Below are 26,561 nucleotides of genomic sequence, written 5' to 3' on the forward strand. Positions count from 1 at the left end.
GCTGTGGCTGTGTTTCTTTTTGTTGTATGAACTTAGAAAAGAAGGCTGGCTTGCTAACTTCAAATACCGACTTTATGAAAGCAAAAACAAAATTAGGATTTTTGAAGGTTAAAATTTGTAGGGGATCTTCTTGATTAAGATTTAAGAAAGGGAGCCAACGCGCGGTGGACCAAGTCAAAAGGATTTCCTTCCTGCCGTAGGGGCGAGAATCAATCAAATAAAACAGAAAAAAAAGAAGCTGCTACTGGCTGTTGTAGTAGCGGGTAATACGTAAAGACGGAATTGGTAGAACAATACACAACGGTTTAATTAGGCAAGAACTTCACATATTCCACTTATTTAAAGTAGTAAATAAAAAAAAAAAACTAGAAAGGAAATGTGGGTGGAGTTGATTTGTGGTCTGATAATCTTCCGATTGCTGAAGCGTTTCTTCTACGACGATGGCGACGCCGCCGATATTCTGGACGCCGATGCCTTCTCCTCGGACGCTACTGCCCTTTTTACTGTTGCCCATCGCCTCGAGAAGCTGTACGGAGGAAAAGCTTATGTGGGACTCCAGATCCCAGACCCCGATGCCGCCACCCGCCAGAGTATCGACATGGTTCTCGTCACCAAGAGGTGCTTTTTTTTCCCCCCCTTTGCCAAATTATTTTTAGTCATACGCAGACCCCAAACCCCAAACCCAACCAGCCGCCATGTTTTCCGCACTCAGTAATTTTGTCTGACAGCTGTTAGACCAACTGGAAAGCCAAAAGCAAAGAAATTTCTGCGTCTCTGTTTGGTTAGCACGCAGAAGGGGTGCCGATTACATTCACCAGGAACGTTTCCGTTTATAATCGCCGATTTGCTTAGTCAAGTTAATGTTAAGCCTTCCTGACAACACCGCTAGTTTCGGCCACTTCCTCCCGTATTGGAAGATTTCCCCTGTTTTCCTTTTAAAAAAAAAAAAAATTTTTAGTATTGCATCGATTTCTTCTAGGAGTATTGTTTGTACTAGTTGAATAGGAATAATCAGTTACTGGAGTGTTATTGTATGTCAAACTGGGGAATGTATTTACACGTACGCACAACTTCATTCCAAGTGAAAATATTGTGCTGATAAATAGTGAAAAGGATGCAAGAAGGTCAAATGCCTGTCTAACATTTATCCGTGGGTGGTGCAGGGAAGCAGTGATCGTTTCTGTCAAGAATGTCTCTGGAATGATCTCCATAGACAGCAAAGATGGTGCCTGGATTTGCACTGCCATACCCGGCACTGGACATAACAAGCACCACATCTCCCAGGACCAGCGTCTTCCGGATCCTGTAAACCACACTAGGATTTTACTGCTACTACTACTACTACTCCTACTGCTACTGCTACTACATTTTCTCTCACTCAAGTCTTTCCACTTTGTTTTACAAATCTTTCTTTGACATCATTCTAACCTTAAAAGCATTGATGCTTCCTGACTTCATGATGAAACCAAAGTGATTTCTTGACTTTAATTTTGGCTCTTATTCAATCTTTGCCATTCTGTATATTTTTGAAATTTAAGTTTTGTTACTTGATTACCAAATTCTGCACCACAAACCTCTAAACCTCTGAGAGTGATATGCAGTTATTTGTTTTGTTGTGCTTTATTTCAGGTTCTGCATGCTAATATAACAAAGCAAATTCTCTTGTTTACCTTCTTTCCCTTGTAGTTTTCTCTTTTACCATTCTCTACTGGCTTATACCCATTAACATTACTGTCATCGGATGGAAGAACATCGTATTTGTTTATTCTTGCTAGCTTTTATCTCTTACATTGCTCTTCTACATGTCTACTTTTAACAGGTAGCAGAAACCAAACAACTGATTTCCATTCTTGAATCATATCTTGAACAAAGGGGCCTCGCTCTTCCAGAAGGTTATCTGTCTTATAAAGTCATATGTCCTAACCCTAATTTCTGGTAAGCATTCAGCTCTTGAATTCAAGGTGACTCGCTTAGCTGTAAGCGTGTCTGTAGAACGTTGAAATCTTAAACTATTGGTTTTACCTGCTTGTAATTCTTTTCCTCCTTATAATTGAAGAATCTGTAGGCATGTTTTACGCCAAAAGTATATTGTATTGAATGTGGTTTTATTGTCCTAAAAACTTCATTGTGTACTTTGGTTTTCACTGCAAGTTCCCTTATGTAAAGTCAGAACAAGTGTTTGGAAGCTACCAGGAAATGCAGTTACTTTAGTAAATTATGAAACAAGAACCTTTTCTTCTGTAACACTCTACTGAACTACCGGTTATTATATTTTTATCTCAATTGTCTTTGAGAACAGGTGATTAGAAAGAGGAAACCTACAAACTGATTTTTATATGGAATAACAGCTTGATTTTATTTTTTTGCTCATCTTAGTTGCCATGCTGTGACTATTTATCTTGTGCTATGTTGGTTGTTCCCACTCCAAAGTACCAAATAATGTGGAGGAGCATATCATAGATGAGTTGTAAGCAGGATAGACTTAGATAAATGCTTGGATCAGAGCAATGAATATGGATGTGGACTTTGCTGTCCCACTACATGGGCATAGTTGTGGCTCATAGGTTAAATGAGTAGTAATTGCCACCATGTCTCATTCCTACTAGTATTTCTTCTCATTTTCTTTCTTGTTTTTGTTTGGCTTCTCTATTAATTTGCTTACCATTGGAAGAAGAGTGGGATAGAGGGAGTGGGGCGGGAAGGGGAGGAAGGAGAGGGGAGGGGGAAAGAGGGGAGAGGAGGAAGGAGGGGAGAGAGGAAGAGAAGGGAGGGGGAAGTGGGGAGGGAGGGAGAGAGGAGGAGAGGGTGGTGGTGACAGGTGGCGGTTGGTGGTGGTGGTGGCAGATAGAGGATAGGGAGCAAAGGAGATGGAAGATGCATGAGTTTTGAAAATTTTAAGTGTCAGGTAGAGGATGGGGAGATGTTGGCAGTTGGTGGTGGTGGCAGGTAGAGGATGGGGAGCAAAGAAGATGGAGGATGAATAAGTTTTGAAAATTTTAAAAGTGTCTTAAAAGTTTTAAAATTTATAAAAACACCCATGATAGTTAACTCAAAAGTTATAAAATTTGTAAAAATACCCATGATAGTTAAGTCAAAAGAATTTGAGCACCAAAAATAAAATTAAAAGAAAAGAAAAAATATTAAATAATAATAATAATAATACATCACTTGCAGGTTATATACAGGTTACAGGTGAAATTTCACGTCCGTTTAAAGTATAAGAGGGTTATGTGGACTTTTTGAAACCATAATGTGTCCAGTTGATTTTTGGCAAAACCGCAAGGGGATTTTATGTATTTAATCCAATATATGATGATTTTGTGGTAGTTTTGAGTGTACTGAGATCCAAAGCTTTGCTTTGCATAAATTGCTTTTATTAGCCATATCAAAACAATAATGTTTTGATTTATCTTCTTTGCAGTACTGTTCATCCAAATTTATTTCCTTCTGAGGTCATCACATATGACCAGTGGACGCAATTAAAGCCAGAGCCTAAGAACATGCTATCAGGTTGGATAAAGGGTGCATTTGGTGGCGGAAAAAAGGATATGCAGGAGTCATTACATGAGAAACTTGATTTTATCCTGGGCACAGCTCCAATGTGGGATAGGTCTGTTCTAATTTCTACCTCAATTGCTTGTTTTTATGCATTCTTAGATCTCTTTCCCGACTACATTGTTATCTTGTCATGAAATCCTGCTTTCAATCACCCAAGTTCATTTCAGTGGCAGCTTTCAACTGCAACTGAAAAGTTACGTCCTGTATTAGTCTCTGTGATGAGTTTTAAGTGTACTATAGTTTTTCTCAGATAATGGAGAGTCTAATTTCCAATTGTCACTGCTTAGTTTCTCGAATGATGTCATTGTAAAATCCAGGTGGTTTGCTATAACCACCCACAAAGAATAAAGGAATATGGGTGGGGGTTTTTCTTTTTTGGGTCTTTTTTCTGTCTTTTTTGCCAATGAGTGGGGTAGCGTGAAGGTTTTGAATGCCTAGAATTAAAGAGATCTAGATTTGCATGTTGAATGTCTTCATGAAGTTCCATTTGCTGAGGGAGAGGGATGGGAGTGGAAGCTAAGATAGACTTCTTTTGGTGTTCTTCGTTTAAATGAGCTCTTTATGTTATCTTTCTGGTTTAATGCTTGTCTCATCGATATAGAGAATGAAGTTGATTTTATAATCATGCAGGTTGGAGCTCAAGGGCAACAAGTTTCTCTTTGGAGAATTTCTGGACTTTAAAGGGAAGCAAGACGATATTCAGGCTTTAAGGAATGTTAAAAGATCAAAAGTTGGTCGTCTTATTATCCAGAAAACAAGCATGTTGGGTTTAGGTAATTACTAGTCCTTTGTGTAGTTGCATCTTCTTTGAGAACATTAATTCTGGAGAAGCAGTAGAATAATTTCTTTTTCTCAGGAGTCGGCATCAGTAACTGCTTAAAAAAGTCGTTACACTTGCTTGGTGTGGAATGTTGCACTTACAAACCATGTAATCATTTTTTGTCTACTGATACTAGAAGTGAATGGGCTAAGACCTGGGTTCTCTCTGAATTGGAGAAGACAGCAGTTTTTAATGGGGAAGACAACTGGAGTTTGGTTAGTTGGTCCATTATTTGATGGGATAATGGTGGTTTTGTGAATCCTGGGAGTATGGCAGTGGCGGGAGCCTGCACATAAAAACTATGACAGAAAGCCAAAACATTTTTTTTGTGGGTTAATTTCTATAGTGTGCATCACTTTTGAGCTGTCTTAAAAACCCAATATTTAAATAGGGAAGCTTGATACCAATAACTATATCCGAATAGGAAGGAACTCCATTAGCTAAGCAATCAACAAGCTTGAGTCAGTTAATCCAAGGTTTAAGTGAATTATTCTCAGCCCGTTTAGTTTTTAAATACTTCTGAACTTTGACATGTCAAACTCTAGTGTTTATTGTGTGCTGCAGTTTCACTTTCCTTATGCTAATCTCTACACCTTATGCAGCTCACTCAAAACTTCAAGTTCTGTACTCTTCTCGTGACTACCGTGGTGAAGGGACTTCTGCATCAGAGTGGAAGGAAGTGACTGTTAGATCAAACACCGAGGTGTTATTTCAGCCCCAGAATTCTACTAAAACACGCAAATACAAGCTATCCTCAGTTATTTCGATGTCATTGAGTGCCTGAAAGTTCTGTTGCCGACGATGCATGCCCGAGGGTTGTGCATAATGTAACTTCTACGTGGTACTCTTCCTTCAATTTTGAATTTTGACATAATGTTATCACATGTGAAGTCTACTATAACGTGATCGCTATTGCCTCTCTCTGTATGTGTCGGTCGATGGTGTAAGACAAAGTAAAAGGGAAGGATCATGAGATTCTCTCTGATTATTCTTGTATCCTTTGTCCATTTTTTTTTTTTTTTTAAATTCTTCAAGTTCTTTGCATGAATTTCTTTGTGATGAATAGTTATTTGGAAAAAAGTGGCCGTCGGCTTACTGTTGAATCTGTGGCTGGAGTGTGGTGTTCCTGTTGAAGATCATGTTTGAAACGAATAACTGGATGAACTTATCATTCAAAGTTTGGAATTTTGGTGGTGGTAAAAGAGGACGGTCTGATGTGCTTATAAATGGAATGGGGAAGAAAGGCGTAGCACAAATCTTTGAACTTAAAAAACACTGGCCAAAGAAACGTGCTTTAACCTGTATGAACTCCTCGGCAGACAATAACATTGCCACGGCTCAAATCTTAAATGGTTGCTGCTGCTGCCGCCACAACACTGAGCGTTGGAATAGCAATAATATTCCCATGGAAAGTTAAATTAGTAACGCATTAGCGTCCATTTTATTTATTCAGTCATGTGAGAGAAGGTGCGGTGCTACCCGGCTCAACTATTGCGGGATTGGTAAGTAATCTCCCTGCAAAAGAAAGTGTCAATGCATATTCTATTCGGCTAGCAGGTTTGCGAATCCGATTAGATCGAAGGAGTGGTCTTGCACCTCTTTTGAATTTTTTTCACTACAGATGAGATTTGAATCCCCCAACCTACAGTTCAAAGAGAGATTTAATCTCTTTTTAGTGGTCATTGAGCTAAAACTTGGCCGTAGTTAGTACCATAAGAATGAGCCACTGGCCATTTGATCTAGTGGTCATCACCCTCCTTGATGGTGCTGGAGGTCAGGGGTTCTACCCCCGTCTCCCTCAAATTTGCCACAATATGTGGCTGGTCTTAGTTGACCATCTCCCCTTATCCCTTCCCCCTAGATTAGATTAGATTAGGTTATATGACATCTACTGTTGCCGACAAAAAAAAAAAAAAAAAAGTACCATAGGAATGAGAGAGAGAGAGATTAACAGTGACGGATGAGTGAGATCAACAGTGACGGTTGGAAAGGTGGTAGTTGGGTTAGAGAGGGGTTCAACGGATCGACCGCGAGTGCAAGACGGTTGGGAAAAGACAAAAGAATAACGGACAAAGAGAATCAAGAATTTGGTTGGGTGCTGGCTAGAGCTATTAAGTGGAACGAGCATGTTGAAAGCTCGATTTAGCTCGACTCGATAAAGCTCGAACTCGACTCGTTAATTGTGATAAACAAGTCGACCTCGAGTTCAAGATATGTTAGTTTAATTAACAAGTCGAGTAAGGTCGACTCGTTTGTTATCCGAGTAGCTCGATAAGGAAGAATATATATGTCATTTCACAATTTAAAAGTATAAAAATTAAAAATTATAGATTTTTATTGGGGTTAATTTGCACAAGTTCAAGCTTACAATATGCCACATGTCCAAGCTCGAGCTCGTGCAAATGAATTGAGCTCGAGCGGCACGTTCATTTGGCGAGTCGAATCCAAACACATTTTAAAGCTCATCCGCTGGTCGAGCGGGCTCGACAATCAAATATTCGGTTCGACTAACGGCTCTAGTGATGGCCCTCTCACTCATCCACCCAAATTCAATTTAATTCCATGGCAAAATCGCCAGAGTTGGTGGGATTTTGATCTCTAATCCTCCCATGGGCGCATACGAATATTATAATTACACAATAATAATTTGTGAGAATGTGGTTAGTTGGAGTGGAGCAGTGACCTGAACTTCACGCAGAGTGGGGTGGAGTGGAGTGAAGTGGAGTAGGGTTTGTACAACTAGTATTTCCGATTTGCTCATGGATTGTCGTCCATCGCCTACCGCAGCCGCAGGAGCAGAAGCACCGCCACCAACAACATATCGCATAGGCTACGCGCTTTCACCAAAGAAAGTGGAAAGCTTCATCCAGCCCTCTCTCCTCAATCTCGCCAAACAACGCCACATCCATCTCCTTCCAATCGACCTCCACAAGCCCTTATCCCACCAGGGCCCTTTTGATTGCCTCCTTCACAAGTTATCCGGCCCCGACTGGACTCAACAGCTCCGCCACTTCTCTTCCCTCCACCCTGACGTCCCCATCATCGACCCTCCCGACGCCGTCCTCCGCCTCCACGATCGCCTTTCCATGCTTCAAGTCGTCCGCGACTTACACCTACCGGAACCAATCGACGAATCCGACTCCTCTTCTTCTTCTTCTTGCTCTTTCGGAATCCCTCACCAGGTATTGGTCCCAGATCCCCAACATCTCCGAGAACAGGGATTGCCTAGCCCCCTCGAGTTTCCGGTGATCGCGAAGCCCTTGCTCGCTGACGGGACCGCCAGCTCTCACCAGATGTCTTTGGTCTTCAATCACCAAGGATTGAAGCAATTAGAGGAGGAGGAGGAGGAGGCGCCATTTGTACTGCAGGAGTTTGTGAACCACGGCGGCGTCGTCTTCAAAGTCTATGTTGTTGGGGACTACGTGCAATGTGTCAAACGGAGGTCCTTACCAGACATCCTCATGGACGACGACAAAGCATTGGGAAGATTGGGGGCCTCCCACCACAATTTGTTGACCTTTTCCCAGATTTCAAATCTCGCCGCCGCCGCCCCCCCTTCTTCTTCGTCTTTTAAGAATAACGATGAGCAGCAGCTGCAGGAGGAGGAGGAGGAGGAGGCAGCCCAAATGCCTCCGGTGAGTTTCCTTGCTCGCTTGGCCAAGGCCTTGAGGAATGCCTTGGGCTTGCATCTCTTCAACTTCGACGTAATCAGGGACGGTCGGTTTGGGAATCGGTACCTTGTCATTGATATTAACTACTTTCCCGGTTATGCTAAGATGCCCTCGTACGAGACTGTCTTAACTGACTTTTTCCTGGATCTTCTGCGCCGCAAACAACAACAATAATTGCCACTCTACTACAAGTACTAGTGCTTTACAATTACAAGAGAAGAGCAGCAGCAGCAGCAAAAGCAACAAGGACTGAACTGGATGCTTTTATTAACTAGCAAGCTATTAGCGCTGTTGAATATTTTTACTTGCTGCTGCTCACTCTTCACTTTCTCCTAATGACTAGTAGTACTAAATAACAGAGGAAGATCTTCAAAACCCTTTGACATAAATAATCCTCATTTTCATGGTGACCCCTGAAATCCCCCGTCATAGTACTAGATATGTTGGACCAACAGGTTTTCAGTTGGTTGGAGACATTTCTTATCCATGAATTGACTACTACCTTTTTTTTTTTTTTTTTTGTTTGTTTGTTTAACTTCGTGTGGTCAACATTGATTGATTGATTGGTTGATTATCAGGTGTGGCTGCTGTTAGAATTCTGTCTGTGTGTCAGTAGTATCATGGTTGGAATCTAATCTAAACTCGTTTTGATTTGCACCCATCTTAGCGTTTTTCTTTCCGTTTGACATCCCTCTCACTTGATTGTATGTCATGTCGTGAGACTTTGGTGACTGAGGGATATCAGTAGTGCTTTCTTATTAGATTTGTTGCTCAGGAGGACTATTATATTTGTTGCGGTTGAATTTTGGATGCTTCTTTACTGTACTGTGATGGATGTTTACTGAATAATAGCAAAGGGCACACACATATATATATATCATTCTGAACTGCTGCTGCTGCTGCTACGCAGGTCGACAAAAGAAGTGCTGCGACTAATGGTTGGAATTGGTCCCGTCGGATACTAGTGCTCGGAAGAACAGCCCACGCAAATGAGCATTATTATTATAAGTAAAAAGAGATTGTAATCTTCGCGAGGGAGAAATTGGAAGTGGAAAAACCAGGCGGCGGCGGCAGGCAGAGCATTTCTTTTGTGAAGTTAAGGCCACGACGGAGGAGAAAAAAGACCAAAAAAAAAAAAAAAAAAGCCCCAAAAAAGTGCGAGTGAAGCAGCATCTTGGGAGTTTGTGGGCTTTGTTACTTAAAACAAACCTTTACTCGGTGGAAGATTCCTTGTCCGGTCCTAAGATGAGTCGCTGCAATTCAGAAATTTAAACCTTTGCACTACTCCACCTGAAGTAAAATTTAAAAGGTTTGTGATAGTGCATCCCTTGTTTGATTTAGAGGTATAATCCTCTTCTTCTAAGCTAAAAGGTTAGAATAAAAATGAAAAGAATAGGAATAAAAATTGACGATTGACCCAAAAAAACCCTTCTTGGGACCGTATGTACGAAAGACTTTGTGCGAGGACGGCGAGAATGCCTGCCGGCCGGCCTCCCTAAATGCACTGTATGTAGTGTCTGTAGTAGCGGAGCAGTATAAATTATTTAGCAGACCAGAAATAGAAATAGGCCGCTATAGATTAGATAGTGGCAAATACCAGTTGCAGCTTTCAAAGGGAGTGCTGAAGTGCCAAGGTAAAATCAATCAGTGGCAGAGCAATAAAATGTTTGGCCAGCGAAGCATGGAAAGTTTATGGGACGCTGCAACTGGCGGGTGTGGTCCGGGAACAACTCCCAGACGATGGAAGGCGATGGGTGATGATCTCAGGGGGACTAAACTCAAGCTCACTTTCCCCCACATTAAATTTAATCCCGCACAGACGCAGCACCACCAGCCACCCTCCTCCTACTTCAAAGAGGAGTTTGTGGTGGTGGATGACCAGAATCGGATCAAAGTGACTTGGGTGTTATAAAAGGCGGATTCCTGGACCTGGGCTTCACCCTCTATCGTGTTACTTTTCAGGTCATCCCCAACCCCATCGATCAATTTTCCTGCACCACCAAGGCAACCATCGACTGCCGCGCTCGACGGTGACGCTGCTGCTAATGAAAGCTGCTGCCAATTACCTTCACACTCGCTATCCCTGTTCCGCCCCCACCTGACTTCTCTCCCAGCATTTTCACCATAGTTACTTGTTTATGCTTTTCCTTGCTCCGCTTCTTTCCTTCTTTTTCACTTCCTCCTCCTATGGGTTTCTCCAAAATGAACAATACATACTCTTCCTTTTTTCCCCCCTTTGCCTGCAGTGCTTGGATTTCTTGAGTAGATATTACCAACGCCCGCCAATTGGTGTTATGGTGTCTCTGCGTCTGTACAAGCTAAACTCCATCTTCAGAGTTTCAGCCACGTATAATAGTAATGGTTGGCCTTTGTGATTGCGTTCTGGTGAAAATGCCTTAATTCCTAATTGTATGCATGCAACAACCACCCAAGGAAGCCGATGGAAACCATCAAAGGTACCATAATCATAATCCCCACTGCAAATTGGCTTAAATTCCTGACTAAAAAGTTGCATGCCAGAGCTCCACATTTCTATCGCTCTAACATCTTCAAAGTTGAAATAATGAGCTAATTTACATTTTTCCGCAAGGGTGAAACCTCCCGGCTCCCACCCCACCATCCCCTCCTCTCTCCTTCCCCCCCCCCCCCCCCCCCCCCCCCCAACCCGCAAAACAAAAAAAAGTAACAAATCCAGATTATTTACTTTCTTCACAGATAAAAGTAAAAAGCTATTATTTATCCATGTAAACTTGCACGCTAGTGATAAAGGAAAGCTTTTTACTATACTATACTTTGGGTACAAGATACTACACATCTCATCAACTCAATTTTGAAGACCAAATCATTTCACATGTGCAGCTAAACCTAGAAGAGCTCATCCCTGTATCCATCATGCTGGGGACTGCAGAGCCACCGCCAACTTTAAGGACTCGTTCCCCCTCCCCTACCGGTACATCGCCTATAATCCCCGTTCATTGTCAAACATCTGTCAAGTACTGCTAACATTTTTGCGTGCGGCATTCTTTTATTGAGCAAATTGCACGCAGCCCCGCACTATGTACCATCGGCCCAGAGTCCGTATCCCTTGTCCTATTCATACAGTTATTGGTTTCTATACATTACCTTAATCAGGTTGAGGATGCCATTGCCAACTGCCACTGCAGCGGCTGCCAAGACAGACTAATTGGCTGTTTTAAAACACAACTCAAGCTGACTTGCTTTTTTGATCAGGAAGAATTTGCCAAGTCCCTCAGGTTAAGATGAATACTCATTACCTTCATAATGTTATTTGCTGCATTCCATTTGGACCATCTCCAGTAAATAAATCTATTCGGATTAGCAATTAAGAACCTGTGCCAGAGAGAAGAAAGTACAAAGGAAGATCACCTCAGTTGAAGAATGGATTTGCTCCACAGCAATTAAGAATAGCACTAGTTCAAGAAAGAATTCCCCATATGGCCACATCACGACATTAGTCTTCAATAAGCCCCCTCCCACTATTGTCCTAACACTCGCTGCTTTGCCTTAAATAAACCACGCCTTAAAAATTCAAAGCTTCCCAAGCATACGCACACAAGTCACACCCTCCACAAAATAATTAAAATATCTCTGGTGACATGCATATGTATTGTAAGATTAAAGTGAAAAGACTAAGTTTTGAAGAGCAAGGACATATAATCAAATCAAAGATCTTACCCATGCTTTTACACTATACGAACATTAAACAAATTGACATCCTCCTCCTGCTCCGCTGTCTGCAATGACGATTCTCTTATTCTGCATCGTAGGCAGAAGGCTGCCTGATTCTTTACATTTGGCCCACTTTGAAATCTTTCTGTCTTCATTCCTCCATAGCCTAGAGGCAGCCAACTTAAATCCACTCTTTGCATAAGTCACGAGAAGCATGACAAGCTCTCTGCAAACCACAGTCATGATAAGCCTACCAGTTCAATAAAACCTTGATATCATTGTTAAAACCTTTCCAGTTGAGTAAATAGCATTCACCTTTTCCACGAAGATGGTCTTAACACTAAACAAGTAACAACTAACACCCGAGAAACTTAATTACTCTCTGAATTGGACCATGCACCTTCTGGTTTTGCAGAGATGTATTAGTAAAAGGACTTTTACAGCAGTTATCATTCTCATGACGCTGTTTTCACAATAACTTTGATCTCCTCACAATATGAACTACTCTACCTATTTTAAGTGAGAACAGATAAGGGCCAACCAGAGAAGTCCACACTTAAAAACAAGGGTTTAATTACATACAATTCCCATGAAGTCTTTCCAATTTTTTAATGAACCCACACGATATATTTCTAGTAAACTCGTATTCCCAGATCAGGAATTTTGTTAGAGTGAAAGTGTAAAGGTCAACTCATATTTCTAGTCTCAAAGATTTCCTATTCATCTCACCAATTGTTTATGTCCTTCCATTCAAATGCTCAAAATGAACTAAGATTATCGTTGTCACTACCAGGGTGATATATACATGTCTGATATTTAAGAGAGAAGCGGCATAATACTCACAGCGGCGAGCAAGGAGATCGACCACCATTGACATAGTAGATGAACAAGTAAGAGTCATAGTGCTGGCCGTTGATGAAATAAAAAGCATGCAACCTTCTTACACACTGAAAGGACATTTTCTTGTACAGATGGATGGCAGGGTTGTTATATGAAATGACGTGTAGGTAAACTGCTCGGCAATTTGAGATGCTAGCAGCATATTTGATAGCCTCACGAATTAGGGAACTGGCTGAAAGCCAAAACAGAAGAAACATTCACTAAATAGGAAGTAACTAAATTCAAACTATGCACATTTTAAGGGAATAAGCCCCCACCGATGCCAAAATTTCTGTAAGAATCTACCACTCCCAGAGTCAAGATATAAACCAGTGTCTGGTCTGATTTTGATGAGTCAAACCTGAGCAAATCTTCAACCTACAAGACACCAGTACAAGTTAATCTCAATGACGACCTTGCAATCCACCGGCTATTACAATAGACAGTTTTACATTCTGAATAGATGAATTCATGAACAACGACTTGGTCCAAAATAGTGAAGAGGTTCACATATGCTGCGCAAATACCAATAACAATCAAGTACATAAACCTCACCTCGCTGTCTTTAGCCATAACAATCCTCGCTGTAAGAAATCCTATAAGTTCATCACTGTGACCATTGGGCCGATTACGATCGACAGCTCCCCAAGAAACAATATCGCGGCCATGAACGACATTATGGAAGAACTCGGTCTCATACCTAGGTCAACACAGGATAAGGCTAAGTAGCAAAAGAACTTATTAATAAGGATAATCATGATGGGATCACCTAACCTGATAGGAAATAGATCACAATGGATCCTCTCAAGGACCTCCAAATCAGATGGTCGAATAGGCCTGTAAGATATTACTGGATGGTGGGAGCCTTTGAGTTTTAGCATTGAACAAGTAGAATCAGTCTCCAACAAATATTTGATTTATTTCGAGAATTTGCACCCAAATTGCTCCTTCCATTTAGGCACTGTCAAGCAAGAACGCCATAAAATGTCTGAAGCATGGTAAACAAGTCCTTCAATTTAAGCCGATAGCTTTGAACTTCAAACGCCTTGCATTATCACAGGAAATCAAATCTTGTTTCCTTCCCAACTATCGCCTTCCCTCTCTTTGATGCTAGATAATAAGAAACCCTGTAGCTGCAATTTCCAATGAACAAATCCTGAGTACAAGATAAATTCAGGGCACACGTTTGGGACTGTCTTAAGCTATAGACCATCCGAGACTGCGCTGTATCAGTTAAACAGTGAATATTATTTGGAACAAGCAGCATTTAATCAAGGACTGTAACCACAACAAGTTCTGATAGACCAGTTAAACAGTGAATATTACTTGGAACGGAGATGCAAGGTCAGGGGCCCCTGGGCATTACGGACGATAGAATAAAGAATATGGGGGCAAGGTGGATTGACATTACAAGTAACTCAGAAAGAAACACTCAATCATAATGCCTGCCAAGATTCAAGCAATCCTAGTCTACGGCACAACAACAACAACAACGATGTGCCAAGTTCTCAGCTTCATGCCAATTCAAATCATAAATGAAATCCCAAAAAGTGCAAGTTTTGATGAAGAAAACAAGAAGGGTCTTATCACTCACTCAAGTTCTGAGCTTTATGCCAATTCACACCACCAATTGCTAATAAAAACCTAAAACGAATTTTGTCAGACAGTCCCTGAGTTCTCAGCTTTCTGGCAACCCAAATCATCAGTTCGTGGGTGGGAGGGGGAAACAAAAGGGATTAGCTACAACTTCGAGAAGACAAAAAGTTTTCGTCCAAATTAGCCCAAATTTGAAGGATTTCGAATAGCAATAAACGGGTTAAAGGGATCCAAAAAATAAATAAATAAGTAATCCAACTTCAAGTGCTGATATACGTGTAACACATGTAAATGAAACTGAGGATAGCAAATTCTTGCAGAATTACAAAGAAAGAAGGATACCAACCAAGTCGAAGCCTAGCCAAGATATTCGCGCAGGAAAAAAAAAATCCCGGGCCCAGGCAAAAAGCGGGTGAGAATTAGATCTCTGCAAGGAAACTTAACGGGGGCCTTCCCTTGTAGAAGGAACGTACACCAGCTGCAAAGAAAGATCCAACAGGATGAAACAAAAAAATTGTTCCCAAAAACAGAAAAAGAAAAGCTTAAAATGGTACAAGTAAACGGCTGCGCTCAAAAGGCCAGGTTAAGGGAGGCGAAAATGGAAAAGCAAAAAAAAAAAAGAAATTGATTGAATGAAAAGTATTCTAAGATAGGATTTGCGGTTTGCTGTGCGTTCTCTTCAACTTCTTTCTCTTTTATGTTTGTTTTTTTTTTTTTAAATTCTTTTTTGCAGTCAACGGAAATAATACTACTAATATAACATTGGAGCAATATAAATAATATATACTAATAGTTTACTACTAGTCTACTACTACTACTGCATTTTTCATCAACATAAGTATACGTAGATAACGTGCGAACAGCGTTCAGCCAAAAGTTTCGTCGTCCTCTCACGTGCCCGGCATGTGGATTGGAAGCATCATATTGTTTGCGCATTGCGCGTTAGCTTCCCATCTGGCCTCACCTGCAGTGTCCCATGTGCCCGTTCTTTCTTCTTTTTCTGTGCGTCTGCTGCATTTGCTTTCTTTCTGCTGTCTTCTCTCTCCAACTGCATTTACTTCACCCCATAATGTTGCTTTGCCACTTATCCGTATGCTCTGGAACCTGGTACAACATTTTGTTGAGCTCTTGTATTCAGTTCTCTCGAGCCCGTAGCCTTCTTACCGCCCAAGGAGCTACCACCTTCGCTGTTGGCTGCATCGGTCCAGATCTTATGCCGTTCGTTTGCCTTTCCTCCTCCTTTGTTGTAAACTTTCTTCTTTTCTTTTCTTTTCCTTTCTAGTGAGGTCCGATCCTCTCTTCAAGTTTCCTCTGTTCATTTTTTCCCCCTAGCGTGCAGTTTTCTGTTTTTTTTTTCCCTCAGCCACTATCTTCTTTCCGCCCAAGGAGGTGCCATCTTCTCTATTAGTTGCAGTTGTCCGGATCTTCTTCCGTTCGTTTGGTTCTTCTCCTCCTCCTTCATTGTAAGTTTTCTTCTTCTTCCTTTCCGGTGAGGTGCAGTCTTCGTTGTTAGTTTTCTCTATAAGTTTTAGCCTCTAAAGTTGATATTTTCGTTCTTTGTTTCGCTTGGCAAGCCTAAGACCTTTTTCTCCCCTCCCGAAGACCACCTGTTTGCTGTCGGGAGAGGTACGATCTTGCTCTTGCTGAGTTGTGTATTCTTTGTTTCCCCCAGATTTATAACATGTCTTTGATTTTTCTGATTATTCTTCTTCGCTATATTTTTTTATTTTTTTTCCCAGAAAGCTACTTCATTCTTCGTTAGTTTTTTTTCTCCTACGCTATATTTTTTATTTTTTTCCCCAGAAAGCTACTTCATTCTTCATTAGTTTTTTCCCCATAAAACTCCCTCTTGTCTGTCGCGGCAATATTGCTCTACCGCTTAGGCAGAGGTTCTGAGCCCTGGTATAGAATACTGTTAGGGTATCCGATTAGGTTTCACATGCTTCCCATGTGCCCCTGTTCCCTATTTTTGTGGTTCTGCAACGTTTGCTTTCTTCCCACTAACTTTTCTTTCTTTTTTTACTAGCAATGTTGCTCTGCCACTTAGGCAGAAGGTTTTTTTAGGTTTCCGATGATGGAAAATATGTGGTCGTCTTGCGTACATGCTGTTTACAGCGAAAGGAGCATCGACTCTCTGCTCTCTCGCTGTCTGGGTTTGAGTGGTCTGAATCCTGTCCCAGCCGTTGTTGTTTTCCTTCGTTGTAAGCTTTTTTTTTTTTTTTTTTTAACGATCGCATCCGTCCTCTATTTTGTGAAGCTAGCCTGTATGCTTTCCTTTTTTAAGCCATTTTTTGTGTTTAGATCTGCTGTGAGTTTAGCTGGTTTCAGGTCCTCTAGATCTACTATTTTGCTCTCCGGAAGGTTGCAAACTTGCTCTTTCAATGATGTGGTTGTGTGTTTTTTTTTCTCTTGATTTCAGAATAGCTTCTTACAAGGCATGTGCAGTTGTGGGTATTTAGAAGACTTGGGTTCTGTTCTCTTTTAGGTTCTAGCTAGAATTGTGGTTTTTGAACCATCCTCTTGCCTTGTGTCTAAGTGGTTTCGACAGTTGAACTAGAAAGGTCTGCTATGTAGATGTTCGCCAATGATGTGAACCATGTTTTTGCTCTTTCAATGCTTTCCTCTTTTACTGGTTTGAAAAGTGATTCTTGAGATGAATATGGGATTATGTACTAAATTGTAGTGAGTACTAAAACATTAGTAGTATATGCTCTTTTTAGGTATAGCAATGTTCACAAATGATACTGATATGGGGATACTGCCTTATCTTTGAATTCTAGCTTCACTATAAGCTCTGACTTGAAATTGGGGAAAAATACATCCAGTTATCTCTATTTGTAATCGGACTTGAAGATTTTCTTCATCAAGAAAGAACCCTGACTTGTGCTTTTTCAAACTGATGTCGTGTGTAGTGCTTGTCCCCTTTGTAGAAAGGTCTCTTAGTGTAGTGTTTTTTTAGCCTTGTTAAATGTAATTCAAGAAAATTATCTATTTATGTATAACTGCAAAGTAGCCTACTTACTGCAACAAAAGTTCTTCTGTCCTTTGGAACTTTGCTAGCAAGAAGTCCTATATTTGTGACTTGCTAGCCTGTTTGATTTCATGTTGTGGCAGATGGCCATATACTGGTACGTCAAGTGTGTTTCTTTTTTGTCTCCTAAACAGCAATATCCTTATTGTAATTATGTGACCAATAATATTTCCAATTCAACGTTCCTCTTCTCCCATTCCTACCTCTTTCATTCTCCTGCTTCTGCTTTCGCTCCTTCCCCTCCCCCTCTGGTTGTATCAAATGATTTTGGTATGTTTCTATCTGTCTCATCTTCTTCCTCTCTTAGATTTGAGTTCTGTATTGTTAGATTTGTTTTTGACAGTTATAAAGGTTTCCTTCTCTTTTGCCTTTTAGATGGTTACATGAATTTTGATTATTGTTTGTATTTTTGTTATCAGATCATTCTGGGATGCCTAGCTTCCCTCTTTCTTTTCTTTTTATTTTATATTTTTTCCTTTTTAGTCCATAATTTTTCTTTTTCCTCTCAAATTTCCAGCCAAGCATATATGGCCAAAGAAAGAAAAACTGGAGAAGTTGCTCTAAAGAAGATATACATGAACAATGAAAAAGAAGGGGTATTGTTATTCTACTCAATTTCTTATTTTCTTAGTTTGTGGCATTTTAATTTCCTTAGTGGATAAATGGTTATGCCTGCTCTTTTCAGAACACTCATAATTGAAGCAACCACTAAATTCAGATTTTTTTTCTTGTAGTTCCCTGTAACTGCCATGCGTTAAATAAAAATTCCAAGGAAGCTGTAGCATGAAAATGTTATTAAACTGAAAGAGATTGTGGCCTCTCCTGGTACTCATCCTTCTCCATATGTTCAGTGTGGTTATTTAATTCATAAACATCGAACATATACTATATGTTTTGTTGTCTTATGTATAATATACTCTTTTTCAGGTCGTGAGGCAAATAAGCAAGTGAATCAAGGTAACTTGACGTGTAGAAATTTTCAAGCTTTTGGTTCCTATTTCTGTGAGAATTCAATGCCCGTAAACTCCCAGATATTGAGATCGCAAATGGTATTTTATTTTTGAAATGCAGAAGAAGAAATTGCATGTTAACAAATGAAAGCCAGGAGGGAATCCAGGAGGGAAAGCCGTAAAAACAGGAGGGAAGAAGCGGTGCTATAATCTTCTTGGAAAGGAAGACAAGAGGGAAAAAGTGGCCGAGTTGTGTTTTGTGTGGTTAACCCTAAGCCTAGAAAAAAGAATAATAAAAATAGATACACCTCTTGCTGAGTTGTGCGTTTAGAGTTCTTCCCTTCTACTTGCGTTGTGTTTGCAAACCGTGTCCTTCCCTTGTGGTTTAGTGGTTCTGATATCTGATCTACAAAGGTCTGCTATTGGCCTGTGTTCTTGAAGAACTCTGTGGTATCTGTCTCTAAAACAAAAAAAAATGTCGCTCTGTCCATGCTCTCTAGGGATATCTATGGGCTTGGGTTTGTCCATGCGCAGTTGTGCATTTGGAAGGTTTGGCTTGTGTTCTTATCTGATGTGTTTTGTCCCCTTTCTTTTCATCTGATTTTTTGTTCTCTGGAATGTTGCGTGTCTGGGCATCTCCATCTATTTTTCCCACCGTGCGTAGCACGGTTTATGCCTCCTAGTTAATCCGAAAGTAGCACAGCATAGCTAGGGCTGCTGTCGAATCGAACTTGAGTAGTGCACTACTCGAGATCGACTACTCGAGATCGACTCGAGGCAAATATAACTAAACTCGAGCTTGTTAATTTTTTAAAATTCGAGCTCGACATCAATTTATGGAACTCGAGTTCGAGTTTAATTAAATGTAATCAATTCAAATCAAGTTCAATTGAACTTATTCGAGCTCAATCAAGCCTAATCAAGCTCAAGTAGCCCTCAGGGGCTTGGTCTGGTGGTTGAGGTTGCTGAAGATGGAGCCTCAGGTCCCTGGTTCGAACCTTGCTGCCAGCAAGTTGGTGAGGGTGGTGAATAGTCTGCGGGGTCCACTCCCTGCGGGACACACCTAAAAAAAAAAAAAAAAAGCTCAAATAATAAAAATTAATATTTTATATATAGTTTTATATAAAGAATATTATTGACATTTCACAATAATAAAATTTAAAATATATATTATTAAAAACTCGATAGAGCTCGTCAAGCTTTCGAGTATCATATTTCAAAGATCGAACTCGACTCAATAGTTCTAACGAGCAGCTCGAGCTTGAGCTGCTGATCAAATAGCTCACGAGTTCGAGCCAAACTACTTGATTCAGCTCCACCCCTAAGCACAGCACAACACACCGCTCTCCTCTCCAGTGACTAATAAATTTTACATTCATTTTGTCCGAATGAATTGGGGATCTATATCACTGCTACTTGTACCATTCCAGATTTAAGCCTCTATCATTAAACCCAGAAATTGTTTCACAAAATTTTGCAGCCTCAATTTGTCACTAGTACTGCTTTGTAAGCGTATGGTGGAAGGTGTAAATATGTGGTTTTTTTTTTTTTTGCTATTAATTAATAGGTTAATATCTTAGGTTACGTTTGGAGTTTGCTTTTTGAAAAGAAAATTAAAACAAATATTTATCCTCAATTTGTGACACTTTTGCTAAAGCCCTACGTAGTAAAAAGTAAATCCCAGTTGTTGCGAGCTGTCGCTGCAAATGATGAGCTATAGATTACTTTCTCACCCGATAGAGACATATTATATTTTGACACAAAACCTCAGGATGAGAAACAAAAAAGAAGGAAATTGAGACTCAGGCTTCAGCGCTCTCCTCCTTGCCCTTCTTCCAACTTCGGTACTCTGGTCTCCTCAGTAGTACACAACATTCTTTCTGCATAAACTCCACGGGACGGGACTCAGAGGCTAGAGCCAGACAAGAATCGATGGTTCAATACCGCTTCTGCAGTTGGCCTCTTCCGGAAGTCACGATTGAGCATTGCCTACGCCCACATAAACGAAGCCACTTTTCATCAGTGCGATATAGCAGCAGATCGGCTTCATGCCCCAAGTTCAGCTGATGCAGCTATATCCAGGGCTATTCTATCTATCTAACATAATTGGCATCAGTTAGAAGTCAAATCAGCAGCAATGCATGCAATTCACACACCTGCAGCAATTCCCAACCAGCATTATCCCTAAGATCCAGATACCTGACACCTTCCAGCAATCGATCATCAGCTAAACAGTATCTGCCAGAAACGAAGCAAAATGAACCAGGCACACGGGTGTTTTTTCCTACATGCAGACACTTCGAATGCAGTTTGACAGAAGCAACACAAAAAACCGGTTGTGTTGGTTCATCACGACCACGTGTTATATTTAAAATGCATCAGTACTTGCAAGTGTTCATTTATCTTCTCAATGCTTGCAATTTTTGCAGAAAAATTGTTCTTACTCTCTTGTAGCTTCAAGATCAAGCTGGAAAGTGTTCTCCAGAAGCCTCTGCATACTCAAGACATGAAAAAAATTAGAAAAGGGAGGTAGCAACCCATCACTTCAGAAGAACTGATTCTTATTCATATAAGAACTGAACAATCCAATTCAATAATAATGGCACACCTGCAGTGATAGGCTATCCATTGTTCCAGCTTCACAAAATGGAAGGAAAGCTAGGTAGGCCAAAAGTAGTCCGGCTTCATATCTACAAAGTGCAAAAGAACAATGCTTTAAAGGATGTAGCATCTAATCATCCAACAGAATGAAATGTCAGTGTCCAACTCTTCACATGTCATCTGCTATTCCAAAGGCCCTTTTCTCCATAGGAGTGAAAGCTCCTGCAGCTGATGCCCGTCTCCAAAGTCCTTCTGATAGTGTCCCAGAATCATTTTCTAGCTGGGGATACCTAGGAAGCCAAGGAGCTGAGCAAATTTGCCATGTTACAGAAATACAAAATTAATAATATATCCTATCAAGCACCAAAGATTGTTAATCAGTTCGCCTTTTCTCTTGTATTCGCCTAAAAGAATCTTTAGTAAGCAAATCACATAGTGAACCATATGAAAATACATGAAAAAGACATTGAACACAGGAATGACTAGCTTTTTTTATTAAGAAAAATTAGCAAGGGAGGGGCAGGATTTAAGACGCAGGGAGGAAGAAGGGGGATTTGAAACCAAGACCTCTAATTCCTCAGGCCTCAATCATAGCCACTAGACCATGGCCTCACGGGAATAACGGATCTTTTGTTTTCTAAATCCTACCAAGCGCAACAACTTATTTGCAACCTGAAGATTGTTAGTTGTAAGGTTATTATGTATGACATTCTGGATCACGGCAGATACTACCCATCTGCTTGTATGGGTATAAATACAGTGCCCGATCCTTCTTGGTTTAGTAGCAATGAGATCCCCACACAAAGTGTTCATGGACAGGTATGGCATGCTAAGATGTCAAGTCTTATTCCCAATGACTGAGATGCTTACTTCAAACTTGATCATGATATAACCCACAAGAATAAGGAATGAACAATATGAAGGAACAGCAGCATCTTGTCCAAATTGGTGCTACACAAGAAATCTCAATATAACCAGCTATCCGTGGCTGTTTCTAATTGCAAGAAAAAAACAAGCACTCAAGTGGATTTTAGATCTACACGCATTGACAAAGCCACATTCCAGATCAAGTGCCATGTAACCAAAGAAGTATCTACATGTTCATGGGAACTGTTAGACTCCAAATGCGCAGGTACTTAAACAAAGAAATGGCAGTCCTTCTGATTAATACATAAAATTCTCCTTTTATACTTATCATTTTGATTCGGTCAGAGAAATGTCAGTCTGCTTATAGTGGAATATGCTGTAGGTTAACTCTTTCGATGGGATTACCTAACATCAACTGCAAAGGCAAGATCCCGAAGCCTCGGAACGAGGTAAGCGGCCTCTTTCTCAACCATTGTACTGTCATAGAGAAGATGAGGTGGGATGTACAGACATATGAATGAAAACAAACACAATGGCGGCCAAAAACAAGTAATCAGGAGCCAGATTATACAAATGCGTACTTGAGAACAACTGAATAAGGTCCAAGACTCTGATGTAGTCTGTCATTGTCATGCATGTATGCTAAGCCTCTCATGGTACCCTGGAACAACTTAGTGACAAAATACCTCCTCCGTCTTAGAGTTAGGTCTTTGTCAAAAGGGTTCCAAAACCTACTGTCTCCGTGATCAGGGTCTTTCGACATACTCTGACTTGAAACTTTAGCATAGTCTGCAGCACTATATATACCATCATTACGGAAAGCCAGCCACTGCAGATTAGAGATGATGCAGGGATTAATGGACGCCAAAAACATAAAAAGCAAAAATTGTGGGATTGCAGCAGACCTGCTCCCCTGTTTTTGTCTCAAATCCTCCAACAAGTAGCTGGATATTTTGACAAGCATCGTTTTGATTGCTCTGGAAGAATGATGAATAAAAAAAATCATCAAATGAAGCCAATTTACAGCATTAATATTGATCAAAAAACTCAAGTGATAGCTAACTGATGGGATTATACCTGAAGGAAAGCATGGGCATTTAGCTCGTTTGCAGCCATCAAATCGGCTTCAATGCCACCGACTTGTTGCCCAGGATATACCTGTTCAATAGAGTGACGTAAAAGATACAATGGATCTGATAAAAAAAAAAAAAAGGATTGACCACCTTCAAACAGCTATACGTGTTGAGTCATGTGTAGCAATTGAAATGAAGACAGTTCAGAGGGGTAGGTCGTCAATGTTACTCCAGAAAACAAAATCAAGAAAGTGCGTTAAAAAGAGAGAGGATGACGTTGAACATGCAAAAGCAGGGGAAGCAAAGGGAGAAGAAATATGTAAAGGCGTCAAAAAGAGGTGGCAAAGGGAATATGACTAGGAAGAAGCTATAATTAGATTTTTGGGTGAGTGAGAGCAGAGCGCAGTGGAAACGAATTAGTGCAGTATTGGAATCTTGAAGATGAATAATAAGAGCTGCTGCTGCAACTACTGCTATTAGTTTCTTGTAATACAAAACAATAGGTGGAAAACAAGGGAGGGAGGTGTCAGAAAGAGTTGAGTCACCTTGAAAACAACGGGAGTACCTCGAAAGGGACCTTGAGATATTCTGCCTTGATAAAGCCTGCAAAGAAGCGCTGGGTGATGGGCAGTATCAGAAGCAGTCAGTACAACAGGTTCAGAGTATAATACAATACAAAGAGCAGAAATGGGTAGTATGCATGGGACGTGGGTAATTATGTAGGGTAACTTGGGGTGCGCATTTCTTGAAATTACCTTAATCAGTTATAATCTGGTCATATTTTGAAGCTCCAGCCTCCAGGGGAAGAAAAGAAGGGGGGGAAAAAGGAGGGAAAGGGAATAAACTAGAAGCAGAAGTATATAAGTAGGAAAAAAAAAAGAGGGAGAGGAAGGAGTGACGGAGGTTGGTAATTGGTACTACTTGATTTACCTGATCTGGAAGTTGCCTTCTCCGACATCCTGAACTTTGAAGGACCCAAATATTCCAGAATCTTCAAGCTGGAGGGGAGCACTGCCCAGCATCCCTTCGGATCGCAAGCCTGAGTAACTGCCCAAAAAAATTTAATGATAATAATAAATAAATAAATAATAAAACAGGGCGCATTTTGATCATATGGAGTATTTATATATAACTTTCTTTGTTATTGTCATTCTTTAACAGCAGTAGTGTACCAGAACTAGTAAGTAAGCGGAATAGATAGCCTATAAAGTGATCAGGGACAGGATGATACAATTGAGCAGTTGTAGTAGGAGGAGGAGGAGGGGAGTGGGAAGTTGATGGAGAATAGTTCAATATAAGATGGAGGATAATGGTTAGTTTGGGAGGGAGGACCTGGTGATATTCATGAAACCATAGGTACCAATAAGCCGGCCCACTTGGAAACAATCTGGGTCGGTAACCAGACACGAAAATACTAGTCTTCTTCTTCTGCAACAGCCTCCAGGGACACGGCGAGGAAGAGGAGGGGGTCTGAGTCTCATCATCTGAATGTTGTTGTTCCTGCTGCTGTATTTGAAGAGGCGGTGGTGCAGAGGAGACTTGGGAGCAGTAGCAGTAGCAGAGCACGAGCACCCCCACCTCCTGGAATTGCTGCTATCACCACCAGTAGTAGTAGGAGTAGGAGAGGTACTTCTGTTGGGAAAAAGGAAGGAATGGTGGCGTGGTAGCGGTGGTGTTGTTGGTATTACCAGCATCGTCAAAGCTCCCACCTCCTCGGCCTTTCCTTTCCGGATACCCAACCAGAGGGTAGCGGAGGGGAGGGATATACTCTTGAGAGTAATAAGTGGGACCACCCAACACCCCTAAGTTACTCTCCATACTCCCTGCCTCCATGGTGCGCCGCCGCGTGTCTTCCGCAATTTTACCTGCACTTGGCTCCTCCAGTCCTCCTAACCATAGTTATTAGGGATAATATCAGAAACCTCCCCTGAGGTTTCTTCAAATATCACTTAGCTCCCCTCATATTTTAGAAATCTCTCTTACCACCCCTCAAGTGATAATGGGTCAGCAGTCAACAAGAAATCTAATCAATTGCCAATAATACCCTTTGCTCTGCTGTTAACTTATTCAGCTGATAAAATACAAAAAATGTCTGAGAGAGCAAGCATAGAACTGAACTGTATAAAGCCCGGGAAAGCTTTGCCGCCTAGAAGCATGGGTTCCGTACGAGTTGCATGGCGCCATTTTGCTGTGATAAGACGTCTAATTGCCCGGGAAATGAAGAGGAATGAAATACTACTTATAACTGTGATTGTTATTTGATAGTATCTTTCTAGAAATCTCTCGCTGGACATTGCAGAGGAGGAGAAATATTGCAAAGTATTGAATTGCATGCATTCGGTTGGAGTGAAAGTGATTTTGTCAAAACTGAGATGCACAACAAGTAAAAATCTTCCATTGCTAGTTGATATGATCAACATGTAGAAGGAGAACTTGTCGAGTGTCATGAAGTGTTCTGAGTTTAACATTGCCGAAATGATCTCTGTTTTGTTGTGTTTTTCTGTTTTGTTGGACTTGCTGTGGCTAAGTTCCATTGGTAGTTGATATGATGAACATGTAATAGGAGAAAATGCAGGTGTCATGAACTCTTGGTCATGAATTGCCTATAATGTCTCTGTTTTCCTTGTGTTTTTGTGGTTTATTGGACTTGATGACCAAGTTTAACATCCAACCAGAATGAATGCAACAGGGGACCTTATATTAAGTATTGCACATGATGGATGCTGTAAAGAATGTCTGATTTGATGAACTATGCTTGACCTTTATTTTATTGGTTCAAAAAAGTTGATGAATATTGAGTTGAAGCTAAGCTGTAATACATAACAACAGCTTAGGTTTGTAGCTTAACTTTGTAGCTTAGCTTTGCAACTTGAGTTTGACTTTGATTAAGCATGTGTGTGTTATACTATGTCCCTTGTGAGAATATGTGAAATTAGAGCTACTGATTCAAACTTTTCTTGCAAACACACTGATATGTAGGATGGGAAGAATTATTGCACATGATATTCTAGTCCATTACATGGGAAACACTATCAGAATTCCTAATGTTGATCCAAAGAACTACCAATATATTGACCTTCTTGGTGATGTTACTGATAAGGCAATGAATGATTTGCCTGAAAATTTGAACATGCTTGTGCATATGAAATGTGCGATTCCTAGGACAACAAGTTTTATGGACATCAGTAGTGACAAATCAGTCCTTGATATGTTCAAACTTCATGAAAATGATCTTGTTATAAACCTGTACTTGCTGCACCTGGATATTATTCCTACTACAGAGGAGAATATGATAGAGGACAGGAATAACCAACTTATTGTGGCACAGAAAGACATAGGAATTGAAAATGCTCCTATTCCTGTAGTTGACAGTGAGGGTGATGATGAGATTTATGCTTCTAGTTCTGATTACTCTTGGAAGGATGACATAGATAGTGATTTGGAAGATGTCATAGCTGAAGATAGGGCCTTAATTTCTAGTAGTGATAAGGACGAAAATGACTTGTCTGATTATGAGGAGATTGAGGATGCACAAGTTTTGCCTGATTCAGAATCTGACCAAGAGACTGATCCTATGAGAGCAATTATGCAGTCAAAAATGTGGACTTACAATCCAAGAGAGGACATTGAGTTTGAGAAGGGATGCTATTTACCAATGTGGATGCATTTAGAGCAGTATTGAAGGACTATGCTATTCAAAAAGGATTTCCATTGGTGAGGTTGAAAAATGAAAAGAACAGGTGCACTGCCAAATGTGGTGCTGAGGGGTGTAATTGGAGGATTCATGCATCTCCGGTTGGTGATACAACCACATTCATGGTTAAG

General features: G+C 40.6%; 4 protein-coding genes across 10 annotated transcripts; 2 read left to right on the forward strand and 2 right to left on the reverse strand.

Annotated features, from left to right (window-relative positions):
- The first annotated feature begins 104 nt into the window (after positions 1–104).
- LOC113724758 (uncharacterized) lies at positions 105–5,374 on the forward strand. The gene is made up of 6 exons (XM_027247626.2): positions 105–618; positions 1,164–1,305; positions 1,820–1,935; positions 3,422–3,610; positions 4,189–4,331; positions 4,981–5,374. The coding sequence occupies exons 1-6, from the start codon at positions 377–379 to the stop codon at positions 5,160–5,162; spliced, it is 1,014 nt and encodes a 337-aa protein (XP_027103427.1). The 5' UTR covers positions 105–376; the 3' UTR covers positions 5,163–5,374.
- Positions 5,375–6,832: 1,458 nt separating this feature from the next.
- LOC113724760 (inositol-tetrakisphosphate 1-kinase 1) lies at positions 6,833–10,419 on the forward strand. Of its 2 annotated transcripts, none has more exons than XM_027247628.2 (2): positions 6,833–8,111; positions 8,960–10,419. In XM_027247628.2, exons 1-2 carry the CDS (start codon positions 7,138–7,140, stop codon positions 9,012–9,014), a joined length of 1,029 nt encoding a protein of 342 aa, XP_027103429.1. In that variant the 5' UTR covers positions 6,833–7,137; the 3' UTR covers positions 9,015–10,419. The 2 variants fall into 2 exon arrangements, with proteins under 2 accessions (XP_027103429.1, XP_027103430.1); XM_027247629.2 differs by having other exon boundaries at positions 6,834–8,013.
- Positions 10,420–10,810: 391 nt separating this feature from the next.
- LOC113724762 (histone acetyltransferase MCC1-like) lies at positions 10,811–14,768 on the reverse strand. Its single transcript, XM_027247630.2, has 7 exons — positions 14,561–14,768; positions 13,393–13,751; positions 13,174–13,318; positions 12,897–12,996; positions 12,583–12,811; positions 11,746–11,965; positions 10,811–11,400 (listed from the first exon to the last, which is right to left on the reverse strand). Exons 2-6 carry the CDS (start codon positions 13,497–13,499, stop codon positions 11,770–11,772), a joined length of 777 nt encoding a protein of 258 aa, XP_027103431.1. The 5' UTR covers positions 13,500–13,751; positions 14,561–14,768; the 3' UTR covers positions 10,811–11,400; positions 11,746–11,769.
- A 5,052-nt stretch (positions 14,769–19,820) lies between these two features.
- LOC113724763 (uncharacterized) lies at positions 19,821–24,602 on the reverse strand. 6 transcript variants are annotated; one of them, XM_027247634.2, is made up of 12 exons: positions 24,069–24,602; positions 23,667–23,783; positions 23,282–23,339; positions 22,741–22,821; positions 22,569–22,640; positions 22,245–22,492; positions 22,069–22,140; positions 20,970–21,086; positions 20,804–20,885; positions 20,640–20,686; positions 20,395–20,433; positions 19,821–20,288 (listed from the first exon to the last, which is right to left on the reverse strand). In XM_027247634.2, the coding sequence occupies exons 1-12, from the start codon at positions 24,428–24,430 to the stop codon at positions 20,285–20,287; spliced, it is 1,299 nt and encodes a 432-aa protein (XP_027103435.1). In that variant the 5' UTR covers positions 24,431–24,602; the 3' UTR covers positions 19,821–20,284. The 6 variants fall into 6 exon arrangements, with proteins under 6 accessions (XP_027103435.1, XP_027103436.1, XP_027103433.1 ...); XM_027247635.2 differs by having other exon boundaries at positions 19,821–20,292; XM_027247632.2 differs by having other exon boundaries at positions 19,821–20,184; positions 20,352–20,433; positions 24,069–24,601.
- Positions 24,603–26,561: the final 1,959 nt, after the last annotated feature.

Source organism: Coffea arabica, chromosome 2c (genome assembly GCF_036785885.1).
Source record: "Coffea arabica cultivar ET-39 chromosome 2c, Coffea Arabica ET-39 HiFi, whole genome shotgun sequence".
NCBI classification, from domain to species: Eukaryota; Viridiplantae; Streptophyta; class Magnoliopsida; order Gentianales; family Rubiaceae; genus Coffea; species Coffea arabica.